The sequence below is a fragment of the Staurois parvus genome, unplaced genomic scaffold, assembly GCF_062004578.1.
Source record: "Staurois parvus isolate SC_StPar_1 unplaced genomic scaffold, SC_StPar_1.0 ptg000171l, whole genome shotgun sequence".
Classification (NCBI taxonomy): Eukaryota; Metazoa; Chordata; class Amphibia; order Anura; family Ranidae; genus Staurois; species Staurois parvus.
In genome coordinates, this window is record NW_028317967.1 from 2,325,646 (window position 1) to 2,344,846 (window position 19,201).

Here is a 19,201-nt window from a genome sequence, read left to right on the forward strand (position 1 = left end):
AAAAAGTGAGCAAAAGGCAGGTGCTTCCTTGAGGTGCTCCAAGAGCTTTCTTGTTCGGTTCCATAGTAAGTCCACATAGACATTGCTGCACTGGGTAACAGGGTTGTTGCCCTATATCACCAACATCATTCCCTCCCGGGCCCTGTAAGAAATTTCCCTTGCCTACTTGTATTCACTTCACATTGAATTATCACAAGGAATTTGAGAAAAAAAGCAAGCAAAATGTTATTAGAAATATTTTTGTTATTAGAATATTATTTAAACAATTTACAATGTTTACCTGTTTCCTTGATACCTATCTTCCGAGGAATTTGTTTTTGTGGAACGGCCAACCTAAAAAATATGGACAAGTAGTGAAAAATAATACATATATATGTACTTTGCAAGATGTGCACTTGTAGTACCTTAATTGAACTTGATGGTGCAACCTTGTTGCTGGAAATGCGCTCTTTTCATTTGCATCATTAATTAATGGTTCCTAGGAAAATAATGCAGCATGTACAGTTTTACACTTTGTGTTAATAATTCATACAGAATTATACATATTCCAAAAGCAATGCTCAAATAATAATTTAAACATTGGAGAAAACAGAAAAAATATATTTCTTTGCTGTTCTTTGTGCACGGGTATAAAAGTAATTATATACTGACAAAACACAAAATTAACCTTGTACAAAGCGTGTGTTAAACTGAAAGTGCACTGCTAATTGTATAGCATTTCTGGCACTTCTTGCATTAACTTTAATGGTTCCCAATTTATAGATCCAGTACATGATTCCCTGAGTAATCCAAAGAAAGTGGTAACAGCTGTGCATCTGACATCAGTTTCTAAATTCTTGACCTCTATAACAAAAGTATCTTAACAACTCATATGATTTACCTTATACACCACAGATATACCTACTGGCTAGTTGTATTTAGATATATAGGAACATGTTCAATTTTTTAAAGTACTGCATATCTATAGCCAAAACATTGTTTTGATTATGTATGCAGTAGGAAATTTTTAAAACCCCATCAGTTTCTTCACTTCCTCTGCTTCCTGTCCTGTAGACAAAATACAAAGAAATTCCTCCAAAGTGAGGGAAATGTCCTCTCAGACAGTTGTCACCAGAACACACATCTAGAGTGATTTACTACTTCTAATTCTTTTGTGGTAACAATTCAATGTAGTTACCACAGAGACATTTGCTATGCTACCTATTGTGTAGGTGGACAGCAGAACTGTTTCACTCCGTAAAACTGATATTTTCACCTATTACGTGTCCGAATGTTTTCTGCCACTAGTGGATAATCCATTCTAAGCATCTTGCAAGAATGTACTTCAAACTGTCCCAAAATAGCCATCACAGTTTACCTCTCTGGGATAACTACTGAAAAAGGGAGACATAAACCAGCCTACAAAGTATGTGGCATCAGAAGGAAGAATGTGGTACAGCAATGTCATAAATGATGTGGGAGCTCAGGGACCTTTTTGCCTCTCAATACATGTCAGACATCACACCACAGAGTGAATATAAATTATTGTATAATTGTGCTGCATTATTATATGATGTATTCTTGCGCTGTGTCGCAGTACAGGGTGAATTGTACCCTGATAAAATATTAGATTTTTGATATTTATAGAGGAAATTAAGTACATTTTGTTCAACAGAAAAAGTAGGAATGTTCTGCAGCACAGTCTGGGAAGGAAGAGATTGGTAAGAGAAACCTCTAGTTGAGGGACTTCTTGTTAACTCGTTTAGTCAGATCTCTGTTGTTCTGTGCCATGGATAATAGTGCACACAAGTTGGAGCAGATTCTATCTGTTTCTTCCTTGCAAAAGAGAACTGAGGAGTGCTGACTACTGCATTGCTAGTGCCACACGGTGTCTCTAAACACAGGGGCATTCAAGTCAAACCGGGACTTTTGAGTTTATATAATAAAAGAACAAATTTCAAGGAGTGGAAACTGCATTTAGATTTTGACATACTCCCCTCCTACATTCATACACTTATCCCAGAGTTTAATTAATGCCTGGAAAGCTTCAGCATAGAAAGATCTGTCAGTACGCCTGAACCATCCTAGGACCTCCTGCTTAACTTTGTCATCAGTGCTGAAACACTTGCCATCACTTTACCTGCAGACGCAATTGATCAAAATTTTTTTGGTGGTGGTGAGTCTGCATGCTTCCATTGCTTTGATGCTCATTTTGATTCCGAAGTGAAATGATGTGCCCAGGTTTCGTAATGATATTGCATAGTTAGTGTGGCTGAAAAAAGACAAATGTCCATCCAGATCAACCATAAAAAAAAAAAAGTTATAATCCTACACCCAGAGTTGATCCAGAGGAAAGCAAAAACCCCAGCAAGGCATGATCCAATTTGCTCATGCAGTGGAAAAAATTCCTTCCTGATCCCCCGAGAGGCAAGCGGATATTCCCTGGAACAACTATACCTATCAATATTAGTATCCAGTTACATTCTGTGTATCTAAAAAACAATCCAGGCCTTTTTTAAAGCAATCCACTGAGCTGGCCAGAACCAACTATTGAGAGAGTCTATTCCACTTTTTCACAGCTCTGTGAAGAAACCTTTCCGTATTTGGAGATTAAATTTCATTTTCTCCAGATGGAAGGAGTGCCCCCTTGTCCTCTGTGATGACCCCAGGGTGAATAACTCTACACCGCGTTCACTATATGAACCGCTGATGTATCTATACATGTTGATCATATCCCCTCTTAATCTCCTCTTCTCAAGAGAGAATACATTCAGTTCCTCTAATCTTTCCTCATAGCTGAGCTCCTCCATGCCTCTTATCAGTTTACTTGCCCTTCTCTGTACTTTCTCCAGTTCCCCAATGTTCTTTTTGTGAATCGGTGCCCAAAATTGAACTGCATATGCCAGAAGAGGTCTTACTAATGATTTATACAGGGGTAAAATGATATCTCTCTCTCTGGAGTCTATACCTTTTAATACAAAAGAGGATGTTGCTCGCTTTAGAAACTGCAGCTTGGCATTGCATGCCATTATCAGAAAGAAACTTCATCACCACACTCTGTTCCATGCACGCACTAACACTGTTGTCTGCCATCTTGATTAGTGGTCTCTAGCCTGGGCCGCAACATGTGCGCCTCCTATCAGTAATAGGACACACTTGTCACTTACTACTGCATGTAGTACCACCACGCTATCATCCCTTTTTATACCTGTAAAATGAAAAGCCCAATTTGAATTGAATGCCCCACCCCTCGTTAGGTTTCTTGTGCTACAGTGACTTTCTCCCAGCTTTCTAGATTGCCATTACTGCCATACAGAATTCCCAAATCTAAGCAACAATTTTACAGTGGTGTCTGCTGGATAATGCAAGGCGGTTCTCTCGTTCTGGGAGGAAATGATGCAATATTCTCTCTCTGAGCACATTCTGTCCCAGAGAGAGAGGAAAGCAGACCCACGTGAGTAAAAACAGCACACTTTTACAGTAAAAATACATATAGGTCACATTTAACCCCCTGATTGCCCCCCAGTTAATCCCTTCACTGCCCTGTCACCAGTGTCTTTAGTACAGTGTACAGATTTTTTTACTGATCATTGTATTAGTGTCACCGGTGACTTCAGATAGCGTTAGCGTCACTTAGTGCCCCTCCCAGATAGCGTCAGATTGCCTGCCACTACACCAGTCATCACATTTGACCCCTTGATTGCCAGGAACACACTCACATACACAATAAACCTCCATTGCTAGTATAGTGTCTCAACGGATAAATATCTTTGATCAGATCAGCACTATACCAATGTTCACATTAGTATAGTGTCCCCAAAAATGCAACATTAGCGGGATCAGGCCCAGCACCTGCATTTAGCCCCTACACTTAACCCTCCCCCTTCTCCCCAGCAAGTGTAGTGTCAGTAGGTCACTGTCACTTGATACATTGCACACAAAACCGCAGTGTTCGCAGAATCAGCCCTGATCTCTGTTAGCACTTGCAGGTACATTTTTTTAGCAGTTCAAGCAGTACCTCACAGCCAGGTGCTCTTTTTCCCCATGAGTCACACTAGGTACCTATACATTTAGTGGCCACAATGTCAATCAAAAGGTACTCTAGTGAAGAGGCCTACAGGATTCTGAGCATGTCAGATGAGATGCGAAGGGGAAGCCTCACTGACAGAATATGCCTCAGAATACGAACCTGCAGACAGCAGTGGCACCCTGACAGATAGCTCAGACGATGGAGTAGAGGTCCCTGCTAAGGTCAGGCGTACCCGACCCTGTTCCCAGGTTGCTGAGATGTTACAATTGCATGATGATTCTCATATGCAGCAGAGTGCCAGTACTAGTGCCGCTCAACCTTTTGGTGAACTGGTGAGCACCAGCGGCCTAGTACATCCTGGTTTTATACATACCAGCACTGCAGTTTCACTTGGTGATGTGGCGAGTCACATAAGTGCAGTACAAGCTGGTGTGATGGCGAGCACAAGTAGTGTCCCACAGACACCAAGAATTCTTACACAGGCCCGTAGAGCCCCTAGTGTCCTTCCAGATGTGCTTGCAAATCCTGATTGGCAGCCCACAACTTCTGCAGCACCCATACTTCCCCCATTCACTGCCCAACCTGGAATTCAGGTGGAAACAGCAAATTTAACTACTCCCTCTTGATTTTTGGAGATGTTTTTCACAGAAGATCTGTATGCATTGATTGTAGATCAAAGCAATTTATATGAACAGTATATTGCCGCCAACCCAAATTTAAACCTTGTCAGACCATTTGCATGGAAACCTATTACGGTTTCCGAATGTAAATTTTTTGGGGGCCTAAGCTTCAACATGATCATACCTAAAATTAAATTAATTGCGATTGTATTGGTCCACAGACCCGATTCATCATATGTCCGTATTCTCTGCTGCCATGGCCAAGGCATAGATATGAAAATATAATGTGATTTATGCATTTCAACGACAATACACCCTGTCGTCCTCAAGGTGACCCTGAATTTGGCCCCTCGTAAATCACCTTAACCAAAAATTTGCAGATATCTATACACCCCAGCAAACCATCTGTGTCCCTCATTAATTTTTCTGGCCACCTTCCATTCAAACAATTTCTCCCCAGCAAGCGTGCCAGATATGAGGTCAGAATGTATAAGACCTGTGAGAGGGCAATAGGCTATACATGTAATTTTCAGATTTAGGAGGGAAAAGATAGTCATGTGGAGCTCCCCGGATGCCAAGACTACAAGGGGAGCAGTGGCAAGATAGTTTGGGACTTGGTGTCACCCTTTTTCCATATGGGGTACCACTTGTACATAGACAATTTTTATACAAGCGTGATCACTAGACATTATTTATACAATCTTGAAATTGGCACCGTGCGACCTAATCGTCGGGGCTTCCCCCAACAGCTTGTAAATACCAGTCTTAGAAAGGGTGAAAAAGCCTGCGTGAAAAATGATGAATTGCTCGCAGTGAAGTGGAAGGACAAACGGGATGTTTTCGTCCTGTCTTCCATTCACGCGGACACAACCATCCAAATTTCCATGGCAACTGGTGTTAAGAAGCCCCTCTGTGTCCACGACTATAACCTTAACATGGGTGGGGTGGACTTCAACGTCCAGATGATGAAGCTGTACTTAGTTTCCTGAAAAGCTAGACACTGGTACAAAACTATTTTGTACCAGCGTCCGGCTTTTCGGGAAACTAAGTACTGTTTATTTATTTAAATTGGCTCTATACAATGATTTTGTGCTTTACAAAGCAACCGGACGAACTGGATCCTTCTAAAAATTCCAGGAAGAGATCATCACGGCCCTTTTGTATCCAGAAGGTGATGTAGTCCAAACCCCCAACCCAGATGCAGTGAGCCAGCTGCATGAGAGGCATTTTCCCGATGCCATTCCTGGTACCCCAACCCAAAAGTCACCCCAAAAAAGTCTGTAGCACCTGTTTTTTTTTGTCCATCCTGGCTAACCTGGTCTCTATCTCAAGGACTGCTTCCACACACTAGTGGACTATTAGTATGGGGTACAGCACGGTACAGTCTAGGTCAGATCTATACACCGGGTCTTGAAAGATGTTAGGTAGCCAGGAAACTGTAGTCGCATTTTGAGAGACCCTAGCATCTGGATATTAGTTTAAAAAAATAAAGTTAAAAAAACCCCAACAAATAAAGTAAAAAAAAAAAGATATAAATAAAAAAAAACAAAGATAGTTGTCGTTTTATTGAATTACTGTTTTATTAACCAATGCTGTTTTCTTTGCATGAATGCCATTTAGTTGCAGCACTGATCTGTTTACTCTGACAGCAACAGGGTGTGTGCAGCGCTGTTGGATGAGATTTTTTATCCGCAGTTAAAAAAGAACATATATGCCGAAGCATGGGGGTCTAGGCTGGCCAGTGGGTGGATTGCCCCTATGCTTTGGCATATATACATTTGTGCTCAAAAGTTTGCATACCCTGGCAGAAATTGTGAAATTTTGGCATTGATATTGAAAAAATGACTGATCATCCCAAAAAATGCTCTTTTATCAAAGGATGATGATTATATAAAGCCATTTATTATCAAATAGTTGTTTGGCTCCTTTTTAAATCATAATGATAACAGAAATTACCCAAATGCCCATGATCAAAAGTTTACATACCCTGGAATGCTTGGCCTTGGTACAGACACACAAGGTGACACACACGGGTTAAAATGCCAATTAAAGTCCCACATCTGTGGCTTTTTAAATTGCAATTAGTGTCAGTGTATAATATTATAACCTTTTTGAATTTACATAAACATATTCATATTCAAATACCATAAAAATAAAATAAAATTAAAATAAAAATCAAAACATCCAATAAAAAGTGTCCCAATAAACAAAAAATTGTCCCAATAAAAAATTGTCCCAATAAAAACAAAAATAGTGAAAATAGTGTCCAAAAAAATGTCCCAATGTTCAAACTTTATCATCCAGTAGGAAGAAATCCTATTTCATCCCGCGGTACCTCAAAAAAACAAATTTAAATAATCTAGTACATTACCTTTATAAATAATATTTATAAATAATATATACACTCCGTGCAAAAACACAAAACACAAAAACTGTGCAAAAACTGTATATATATCTCTTTCGTGCACAAAAAGATTAACTGTGATCACTCTGTGAGCACTGCAATACTGTGTATCCACCAACACCAATAGTATTTAGATACTATTACCCTCTGTAACAATATACCAGCATCCAATGAGATCTTCCAATTTGCTCCAAAGAAATTATTCCAAGGTCCTCAAAAGACAAGAAGGGTCTCAAGGCTCATATTCAAGGTATAGGTAAGAAATTTTAATAGCCACTTACATTAAAATATCATAAATCCAGCTCCCAACATGTTTCTTGTGTGAGTTCTATCAAACAAATGCGATAAGCCATGTGTTGACAACCCACAAAATGGCCGCGGCGACACTTCCGGTCTGCGTGCGTGCGTCACGACGTCACACCCTTTTAAAGGGTGTGACGTCGTGACGCACGCACGCAGACCGGAAGTGTCGCCGCGGCCATTTTGTGGGTTGTCAACACATGGCTTATCGCATTTGTTTGATAGAACTCACACAAGAAACATGTTGGGAGCTGGATTTATGATATTTCAATGTAAGTGGCTATTAAAATTTCTTACCTATACCTTGAATATGAGCCTTGAGACCCTTCTTGTCTTTTGAGGACCTTGGAATAATTTCTTTGGAGCAAATTGGAAGATCTCATTGGATGCTGGTATATTGTTACAGAGGGTAATAGTATCTAAATACTATTGGTGTTGGTGGATACACAGTATTGCAGTGCTCACAGAGTGATCACAGTTAATCTTTTTGTGCACGAAAGAGATATATATACAGTTTTTGCACAGTTTTTGTGTTTTGTGTTTTTGCACGGAGTGTATATATTATTTATAAATATTATTTATAAAGGTAATGCACTAGATTATTTAAATTTGTTTTTTTGAGGTACCGCGGGATGAAATAGGATTTCTTCCTACTGGATGATAAAGTTTGAACATTGGGACATTTTTTTGGACACTATTTTCACTATTTTTGTTTTTATTGGGACAATTTTTTATTGGGACAATTTTTTGTTTATTGGGACACTTTTTATTGGATGTTTTGATTTTTATTTTAATTTTATTTTATTTTTATGGTATTTGAATATGAATATGTTTATGTAAATTCAAAAAGGTTATAATATTGTATTACTTTCTGGGGAGAAAGTGTGACTTTTTGAGATATTTTGGGGGTAGGTGGATATACACATATTTAAGTGTCAGTGTATAAATAGTCAATGAGTTTGTTAGCTCTTACGTGGAAGCACTGACTAGGCTAGATACTGAGCCATGGGGATCAGAAAAGAACTGTCAAAAATCCTGCGTAACAAGGTAATGGAACTTTATAAAGATGTAAAAGGACATAAAAACATGTCCAAAGCCTTGAATATACCAATCAGTACTGTTAAATCACCTATTAAGAAGTGGAAAGTTCAGGGATTTCTTGATACCAAGCCAAGGTCAGATAGACCAAGAAAAATTGCAGCCATAACTGACAGAAGAATTGTTAGGAATCCAAAGGGCTGAACAAAAAAAAAAGAACGTTTCATGTATGCCACCATTAGAAGTGGGTGTATGCAGCACAGTATATTCTAATGGTGGGCATACCACACATTTTTTCTGGCAGAGATTTCTTCTCTTTTTTTTTCATTCAGTCCACAGGCTGCATAAAAAAAAAAAACATAGCATATGTACCCAACAAGGACCAGCGACATATTGGTACTTCACTGGAATTTGAGTGGTTACTCCAGAATGATGCCTGCAGCTGCAGGCATCATCCTGGTATCGTTTTTTTCAGCCAGCAATCGGCTTTCATGTAAAAGCAATCCTAGTGGCTAATTAGCCACAAGATTGCATTTACAAGAAGCGGGAGGACCCCCTCCCGCTGCCTTCTATGGCTTTCTTTGGCAGTCCCGTGCCATCGAGGGAACCTGAGAATGCAGCAGGTGTTTTTGCCAGCTGACCATAGAGCTGACTGGAGACCGGAATGGCGCCAATCATCTCTATAGTCTAAGAAACTGGAAGCTACGAGCATTTCATTACTTTGGTTTCCCATGATATAAACAGCGCCATTTTGAAATTGGGAAAGCATCTGATCACACCAATCTTGGTGAGATCAGATGAATTAAGGGCCCTGAAATGTCAAAAAACTCCCCCCCAAATGACCCCTTTTTAGAAAGTAGACACTCCAAGGAATTCTATGGACTCAACATGCCTCTCAGATGATAGTTTAGGGTGTCTTCTTTCCAAAAAGGGGTCATTTGGGGGTGTTTGTTCTTCCCTGGCATTTTAGCACCTCAAAATATGTGATAGGCAGTCAGAAAGTAAAAGCTGTGTTAATGCCAGTATCTATAACAGTTTGTAGACGCTATAACTTTCACACAAACCAATTAATATACAGTTGGGATTTTTTTAACCAAAGACGTAAAAAAATGCATTTTTCCCTAAATTTATGATGACGTTTGAGTTTATTGGATATTTTTATGACAGAAATAAGAAACGATCGTTAGGTTTTTTTTTCAAAATTTTCGGTCTTTTTTGGTTTATAGTGTAAAAAGCAAAAACCCGGAGGTGATCGAATACCACCAAAAAAAAGCTGTATTTGTTTTAAAAAATACATAAATCTTATTTATGTACAGAATTGCACAATCATGCAATTGTCACTTAAACTAGCGCCGTATAGGAAAAAATGGTGTAAATTCCAGTATCTATACCATAGTTTGTAGACGCTTTAACTTTCACACAAACCAATTAATATACACTTATTGGGATTTTTTTTTTACCAAAGACATGTAGCAACATACATCTTGCCCTAAATTTATGACGTAATGTGAGTTTATTGAATATTTTTTATAACAGAAATAAGAAAATATTGTTTTTTCAAAATTTGTGGTCTTTTTTTGTTTACAGCGCAAAAAATAAAAAACCCAGTGGTGATCAAATACCACCAAAATAAAGCTCTATTTGTGTAAAAAAAAGGACATAAATTTCATTTGGTACAGCATTGCATGAAAGTGCAATTATCAGTTGATATAGCGCAGCACCAAATAGCAAAAAATGGCCTGGTCAGGAAGGGGGGTAACTCTTCTAGAGTGCAAGTGGTTGAGAAAAAACTCTACCAAAAATCGAAAAACATAATTTACCAGACCTTTTACCTTTCTATATCCACTTCAAGACCAAGCATTTTCTGACACTTTTTGTTTACATGTAAAAATCAGTACTTTTTGCTAGAAAATTACTTAGAACCCCCAAACATTATATACTTTTAAAGCAGAGGCCCTGGAGAATAAAGTGGTGCAATTTTTTATGCGACACGGTATTTGCGCAGTAGTTTTTCAAATGCAATTTTATTACACATTTTGAAGTTGAATGTACAAAATTACAATATAATAGCCAATTGTTTGGTAAAATATAAAAGATGATGTTACATCGAGTAAATAGATACCAAACATGTGACACTTTAAAACTGCACATACCTGCAAGCGATGCTTTAAAAAGCCTTTACAGGTTACTACTTTAGATTTACACAGGATGTCTGGTTCTAGAATTACTGCCCTCAATCTGATGTTTGCAGTGATACCTCATGTGTGGTTTGCTGTTTACGTATGCGTGTGGGACTGACACATGAGTTCGCCTTTATGAGCAAGCATGAGGGGCGGGGTGATTTAACTTTTTTTCTATATTCAAATAATCTTTAATGAAGATTTTATAACATTTATTATAACAGAGAAAAGACAAATGAACCCAGTGGTTCTTGTTGTACAGATATTCGAGTATATAGCAACATATTCAATATTTAGCCAGTATAGCAATGAATACAGTTGTATATATAGAGATTTGGGTTTTGAATTAGTTTCAGTCAGTTACAAAACAACTAAGAACCTTGGGGGGATAGAGGGAGGGGGAAGGGTAAGAAAAGAAAGACAAAGGGACATCAACAGAAACAGCTGTCAATGCAGTAGATTTAAGGAACCTGTGGTAATTGAGACCAAAGGTAGGCACATTTTGGATATGATAGCCTAGCGATAGCGAATCTGCATTCCATATTGCACTGGTAATTTATATAATTAATTACCATAGTGATTGATGGAGATGTGAGCGATTTCCATAGTCTGGTGATATTATTTTTAGCTGCTAATAGAATGTGGATTACTAGGCAACGGATCTGGGGAGGGATGGTGTCTAAGGGTATGTGAAATAAAGCTAGAGCAGGGTCTGGGCGGCCATTGGAGCTTGTTAGATTAATTTGAAAACATTATTCCAGAAAGATTGGATCGATTTGCAGAACCATAGTAAATGTGGCAGGGAGCCTAAATCTCCACATTGACGCCAGCATTGTGGGGATTGGGCGGGGTATATTTTTGATAGACGGATTGGAGTTAAATACCAATGGTGGAGGATCTTGAGGTAAGATTCCCAGTGTGAGGTGCAATGGGAGGATTTGTATGTCAGGGTAAAAGTTTTACTCCATGTTTGGTCAGGGAAGGATCTGGAGAGAGCTACTTCCCAATTATGGATAGAAGATGTTCTCATCGGAAGTTTTATTTTGGTGAGCAAAGAGTAGAACAGGGAGATCCCCTTTCCTGGGTATTTGGTCTGGAATAGGTATTGAAGTATAGGGGTTGGGATATTAGAGGTAGGAGGGATTTTTCAGAGTGAATACAGTGGATGATCTTCGTATAGTTAAAGTGTTCTGTAATGGGAAGGGAGGATTTGTGTTGGATATCTTGGATAGATAATATTCCTTCTGGGGAGTGTAGGTCTAGAATCTTAGTAATGTTACAATTTGTTCATGTGTTAAGGTTAAGGTAGGGTATGTGTGCATGTAGGGCGTTAATGGGTATTGGTATTGAACTGACTTCTGTGAATTGGTATGAGAGGAAGGTAGACCATGCTGTTAGGGAAGCTAAGATGCATGGGTGTTTGGTGAAGGTACGAGTGTGTTCTATCGAGGATCTAGTAAGGATACTTTGTAGGTAGAGGGGAAAGAGCATAGTTGTTTCCATAAGGGACCAAACTGATTCTTTAGATCGGTGCCACCAGTAGTATATTTGATCGAGTAATGTAGCTAGGTAGTATGAGTATATATGTGGGAGTCCGGCTCCTCCCCTTTGAAATGGGCACATTAGAAAGTTGGTGACACATCTAGGACGCTTCGATTCCATAAAAATTTGGAAAATTGTTTTTGAATGTTGTCAAATAAGGTTTTGGGAGCTGGGATAGGGAGTGTATGGAAAATATATAAAAGTTTGGGTAAAATAATCATTTTTAGAGTCGCAATTTGGCCTAGTTTAGAGAGGCCAAATGTTCGGAGTGAGTGAATTTCTTTTGTAAGGTATTGTAGAAGTGGTTTGTAATTGGCATCAAATATCTGTGCAGTGGAGGCAGTCAAATGAATTCCTAGATAGGGAATGGAGTGGTTGAACCATACAAATGGGAATTGTTTTGAAAGGCATAATTGGGTTTTCAAAGGTGTGTGAAGGTTTAGTATTAGAGATTTGTTTTCGTTAAGCTTGTAGTATGAGACTTCGGAGTATTGGTTAAGTATAAAACTAATGTACGGTTGGGATTGGGAAGGTTGGGAGATCATTAAAATTATATTGACAGCAAATAGGCTGATTTTGTGCTCTGAGCCTTGGCATGATATGCCTGTGAAAAGGGACTCTTCTCTTAATTTGCTTGCTAGTGGTTCGATAAGCAAGGCGAAAACTATAGGGGACAAAGGGCAACTTTGTCTGGTTCCGTTGGAGATGTTGAAAGGTTGGGATAGTATACCTTCGTTGAAGACCCTGGCTGATGGATGAGAGTAGAGAGACATTATGGCATTTAGTAGCGAACCAATAATACCACCTTTTTGTAAAACTTCCCTCATAAATCCCCAATGTATACGGTCAAATGGCTTCTCTGCATCCAAAGAGAAAAGCAGAGAAGGCGTTTTTAGATTTTCTACACAAAGGATTAGAGAGATTATTCTTCTAGTAGTGTCCGGGGCTTGTCATCCTGGTATAAATTCAACTTGGTCAAGATGGATCAGATTTGGGAGGAGAGGTAGTAGTCTGTGGGCAATTAGTTTTGCAAACAGTTTTATGTCTGTGTTAATAAGAGAAATGGGTCTGTAATTTTGAATGAGTTGGGGATCTTTGCCAGGTTTAGGGATGGTTGTGATTAGAGATGAGCGAATCGAACCTGGCGAAGTGTAATTCGTTTCGAATATCAGGAAAAATTCGATTCGCATCGAATCCGAATTTTAGCAAACTTCGGGTGCACGAATCAAATTTTTCCCGATCAGCCGGCAAAAGTGTCACTGCAGAGAGCTCCGCTATTTCTGACAGTTCTGACAGTTCATTTACAGCGGTTGAAACATTGTATCTATTTGTTTCAATTTAGGATACAGATGTTTTTATTCGGAAATAAATAGATACAATGTTTCAACCGCTGTAAATGTGAAGGAACTGTCAGAGAACTGTCAGAAATAGCGGAGCTCTCTGCAGATACACTTTTTGCTGTACTTTAATTCTTCTTCTTTTCATTCTTCTTCTTCTTTTCATTCTTCTTCTTCTTTTCATTCTTCTTTTCATTCTTCTTCTTCTTCTTTTCATTCTTCTTTTCATTCTTCTTCTTCTTCTTTTCATTCTTCTTCTTCTTTTCATTCTTCTTCTTCTTCTTTTCATTCTTCTTCTTCTTCTTTTCATTCTTCTTCTTCTTTTCATTCTTCTTTTCATTCTTCTTCTTCTTCTTTTCATTCTTCTTCTTCTTCTTTTCATTCTTCTTCTTCTTTTCATTCTTTTTCTTCTTCTTTTCATTCTTCTTTTCATTCTTCTTCTTGTTCTTCTTTTCATTCTTCTTCTTCTTTTCATTCTTCTTCTTCTTCTTCTTTTCATTCTTCTTCTTCTTCTTCTTTTCATTCTTCTTTTCATTCTTCTTCTTCTTCTTTTCATTCTTCTTCTTCTTCTTTTCATTCTTCTTTTCATTCTTCTTCTTCTTTTCATTCTTCTTCTTCTTTTCATTCTTCTTTTCATTCTTCTTCTTCTTCTTTTCATTCTTCTTCTTCTTCTTTTCATTCTTTTCATTCTTCTTCTCATTCTTCTTTTCATTCTTCTTCTTCTTTTCATTCTTCTTCTTCTTTTCATTCTTCTTTTCATTCTTCTTCTTTTCATTCTTCTTCTTCTTCTTTTCATTCTTCTTTTCATTCTTCTTCTTCTTTTCATTCTTCTTCTTCTTCTTTTCATTCTTCTCATTCTTCTTTTCATTCTTCTTCTTATTCTTCTTTTCATTCTTCTTCTTCTTCTTCTTTTCATTCTTCTTCTCATTCTTCTTTTCATTCTTCTTCTTCTTCTTTTCATTCTTCTTCTTCTTCTTTTCATTCTTCTTCATCTTCTTTTCATTCTTCTTCTTCTTCTTTTCATTCTTCTTCTTCTCCTTCGTCGTGCCCCGTGACTGCCCAAATGAGTGAAGTGTGCGGTGATTCTAAGATCGACGGCACTCATCTGCATGTCATACTGACTGACAGTATTATTTCTCTTCCCCAGCAGACTCCAAGGGCATTTAAATTAAAGGTACAGTGTTCTGCACTAATATAAAGGCTCTCTGAAGCCTAGAAACCCTTTTAATAAGTTAAATTCGCGGCGAATAAATTCGCATCGAATCAAATTTCTCCCGCAAATTCGGCGAATCAGCCGAATCGAATTTTTGAATAATTCGCTCATCTCTAGTTGTGATAATAGATTGTAGCATTTTGTTAGGTAAGGAGCACGAGGTTGCGGCATAATTGAATAGGTTCGTTAGGTATGGAGAGAGGATATTGGCAAAACATTTGTAGTATTCATTGAAGTATCTGTCTCCTCCTGGAGATTTGTGGAGTGGTAGAGTTTTAATTGTTTCAATTTATTTGGGGGAGAATGGTGCTGAGATTCCTTGGAATTGACCTGGAGATAAAGATGGTAATTAGAGATGAGCGAATTATTCAAAAATTTGGTTCGGCTGATTCGCCGAATTCGCCGAATAAATTCGCTTCGAGCCGAATATATTCGCTGCGAATTTAACTTATAAAAAGGGTGTTTCTAGGCTTCAGAGAGCCTTTATATTAGTGCAGAACACTGTACCTTTAATTTAAATGCCCTTGGAGTCTGCTGGGGAAGAGAAATAATACTGTCAGTCAGTATGACATGCAGATGAGTGCCGTCGATCTTAGAATCACCGCACACTTCACTCATTTGGGCAGTCACGGGGCCAAAACCAGAGTGTGGAGCCACAGTGTGGCGGTGGAGGCAGCAGCAATGGGAGGCCATACAGCACCCTATGACAAAATGGAACCTACCAGCAGTGTGAGGAGACCTGAAAGTGGCACATGGCAGAGTGTGGCGATGGAGACAGCAGCAATGGGAGGCCGTACAGGGACCCATGACACACTCTGGACCTGGCAGCAGCATGAGGAGGCGGTACAGGGGCCCATGACAGATTACGGGCCTGGCAGCAGCATGAGGAGTCGGTACGGGGGCCCATGGCAGATTACGGGCCTGGCAGCAGCATGAGGAGGCGGTACAGGGGCCCATGGCAGAGTGGCGGAGCGTAAGCAAGCTAAAATTGAAGGCCATACAGAGGCCTATGTTAAAAATTCCCCCCAGCAGCAGCGTGGGGAGACGACTATCAAGAGTCCAATGGCAGAGTGGCGGAGCAGAAGCAGCTTCAATTGAAGGCCATACACAGGCCTAGGTTAAAAAGTCCCCCCAGCAGCAGTGTGGGGAGACGACTATCAAGAGTCCAATGGCTGAGTGGTGATCCGGGAAGTCAGCGTTGTGATTGCAGATGCAATGCAGAGATTCTATGAGGTGATGCCGTGGGTGCGAAGAAGATCATATACCGTCGTACTTCCATCCATAAGACGGAACAACCTGCGAACCGGGAGCTTTATTGCCCTGACCCGCTGAGCAGCTTCTGGGATACCCAAGAGGCCCATGGCAGAGTGGCGGAGCGTAAGCAGCTTCAATTAAAGGCCATACAGAGGCCTATGTTAAAAAGTCCCCCCAGCAGCAGCGTGGGGAGACGACTATCAAGAGTCCAATGGCAGAGTGGCGGAGCGGAAGCAGCTTCAATTGAAGGCCATACACAGGCTTAGGTTAAAAAGTCCCCCCAGCAGCAGTGTGGGGAGACGACTATCAAGAGTCCAATGGCTGAGTGGCGATCCGGGAAGTCAGCGTTGTGATTGCAGATGCAATGCAGAAATTTTATGAGGTAATGCCGTGGGTGCGAAGAAGATCATATACCGTCGTACTTCCATCCATAAGACGGAACAACCTGCGAACCGGGAGCTTTATTGCCCTGACCCGCTGAGCAGCTTCTGGGATACCCAAGAGTTTGGCTTCTGTGGGGAATATGGTTGAAAACTGAAACTTAAAGGCATGTTGACAGAAGGGCACCAGTGTCAGTGCTCCGGAGGGAATATAGCTTCAAAGCTGAAACTTAAAGGTATATCGACGGTCAGAGACCACAGGAAGTGGAGCTTGCGTCTTAAATCGACTGAATGTGGCAGACGTGAAACGTCTACGGGCCGTATATGAAACGGGTTGTTCCTCTTTCTGGAATAAGTGTTGGAAATGGCCACTCTTTTTGGTGTGGCGTTTTGTCTATTTAATTCCGATAACGGACTCTACTCCTCCGTGCAATCTAGTTACGAGACCCTGGGCAGGTCTGGGTCCAATTTGTGGTAGAGACTGGTTTTGTTCAGCCATGCTTGAGCGAGTAATAAAAGGTCTGTGCTGCCCTTTGGTGTCTGGCTTAATGCGCACAACACTGAACGTCCCAGCATTTGTCAACGATTTGCCGTTAAGTGATGCAAACCCGCTGAACCACGTTCATGAGGAGCCGGTACAGGGGGCCATGAATCAGTATGGACAGTGGGGCTGAGCCCACAGCATGCGATACTTCGCTTGGTGAGGGAACACCAAAGGACAGGGGCAGGTCGAGGACACGTGATTTCAGTGGGCTTGCTCCCGGGCCATGCCAACTAACGGTTGTGTCTGACATACCCACCGACCGTTGGCTGTAGGTGTCAGAGGTGACCTGGGAAGAGGAAGACGACCGAGTCAACCAATCGATGACGGCAGGGTTGTCGGTGGAGACACGACCGCTGGATGACACCGGGAGCACTGGCCTCTGGCTGCGACTAGTGCTGCCTCGACCCCTTCCTCTGCTGCCACGTCTGCTCGCTCCTGAAACATTGCCTCCTCTGCCACTCCTCTGCGTGTTGTCTGACATACTCTTTAATTCAATAAGCACCCCAAAAATAAAACCGGATTTAACTCTTTGAACGTACAATAGTGGTTGTGAAGCAGAAAGTCAGTTTATTTAGCACAATCGGTCAATTGCAGCTTGCCGTTGGCTGTAAACTGTACGTTTATGTCACTGGAATGCACTAATCACCCAAAAAATATTACCGCCAGCCGGCGTGTAAATGGATTTAACTCTTTGAACGTACAATAGTGGTTGTGAAGCAGAAAGTCAGTTTATTTAGCACAATCGGTCAATTGCAGCTTGCCGTTGGCTGGAAACTGTACGTTTATGTCACTGGAATGCACTAATCACCCAAAAAATATTACCGCCAGCCGGCGTGTAAATGGATTTAACTCTTTGAACGTACAATAGTGGTTGTGAAGCAGAAAGTCAGTTTATTTAGCACAATCGGTCAATTGCAGCTTGCCGTTGGCTGGAAACTGTACGTTTATGTCACTGGAATGCACTAATCACCCAAAATATATTACCGCCACCCGGCGTGTAAATGGATCTAACTCTTTGAACGTACAATAGTGGTTGTGAAGCAGAAAGTCAGTTTATTGTACACAATCGGTCAATTGCAGCTTGCCGTTGGCTGGAAACTGTACGTTTCTGTCACTGGAATGCACTAATCACCCAAAAAATATTACCGCCAGCCGGCGTGTAAATGGATTTAACTCTTTGAACGTACAATAGTGGTTGTGAAGCAGAAAGTCAGTTTATTGTACACAATCGGTCAATTGCAGCTTGCCGTTGGCTGGAAACTGTACGTTTGTGTCACTGGAATGCACTAATCACCCAAAAAATATTACCGCCAGCCGGCGTGTAAATGGATTTAACTCTTTGAACGTACAATAGTGGTTGTGAAGCAGAAAGTCAGTTTATTTTGCACAATCGGCAAACTGCAGCACCAACTGTGCACGACAGCCACCAAAAAAAAAAAAGGGTGTATGTCACTTTAAATTTTTGATTCTTTGATAGCTGTGGCCCTAAGTAACGATTCTGTGTCCCTGAGTAACGATTCTGTGTCCCTGAGTAACGATTCTGTGTCCCTGAGTAACGATTCTGTGGCCCTAAAGTCTCTGTGGCCCTAACTCTGTCCCTTAATACACACAGGTCTGTCTCTCTTGAATGACCGGAGGCTAATGGAGAATTCTAAGATGGCCGCGATTTATAGCTCCACCATTACACAGTGCTGGCTGGCTGCTGATTGGCTAATGCGATCACATGTCATGAATGCATTATGGGTCAGCGCGCCTTGTCTGCGCGCCTTCCCAGAGATCCCCGCCCCATCTTCTCTGTCCATTTTCTCCGTCGCCACACATGTCGCCGCCATTTTTGGGAAAATTCGATTCGTGCATCCGAAGTTTGCTAATCTTCGGATTCGTCGCGAATAGAATTTTTCCAAATCTTCGGAACGAATTCCACTTCGTCATGTTCGATTCGCTCATCTCTAATGGTAATGATATTGACTTTAAGAAATGTTGTATTGAGTTGGAAGTTGGTTGGGATGTTGCTGTGTTATCTTTGAGGTTGTAGAGAGATTGATAGTAGTTGGCAAAGATGTTAGCAATGTCCCGAGGGTTAGTTAGTGGAGCGTTGGAGATGGGGTGTAGTATCAAGTTTATCTTGGTTTTGAGCCGTTGGTGTTTTACCATTTTGGCTAGCAGTGAACCAGCTTTATTTCCTAGGGAGCAGTATTTCGCTTTGGTTTTTCGTAGGTTGAGGTCAATATTTAAAGAATAGTAATGAGCAAAGTTTGTTTCTGAGCTCCAGAAAGGATGAGTTGGTATCGGAGGGGTTGAGCTTGTTCAGTTCTTCAACCTTTTTGATGTTTGCTAAAACCTCTTCAATCTCATGACTTCTCTGGGTACGGATTTGTGA

At 40.5% G+C, this 19,201-nt stretch overlaps 1 protein-coding gene across 1 annotated transcript in view; it reads right to left on the reverse strand.

Moving 5' to 3' along the window:
- Nucleotides 1-19,201, reverse strand: part of LOC149462699 (uncharacterized) — a 197,262-nt gene that overhangs the window by 55,199 nt on the left and 122,862 nt on the right. Inside the window, exons 5-6 of the mRNA XM_089676552.1 lie at nucleotides 405-478; nucleotides 281-333 (exon numbers count right to left, since the gene is read on the reverse strand). Of these exons, the coding sequence (XP_089532678.1) occupies nucleotides 281-333; nucleotides 405-478 (127 nt within the window). The remainder of the gene's footprint in view (nucleotides 1-280; nucleotides 334-404; nucleotides 479-19,201) is intronic.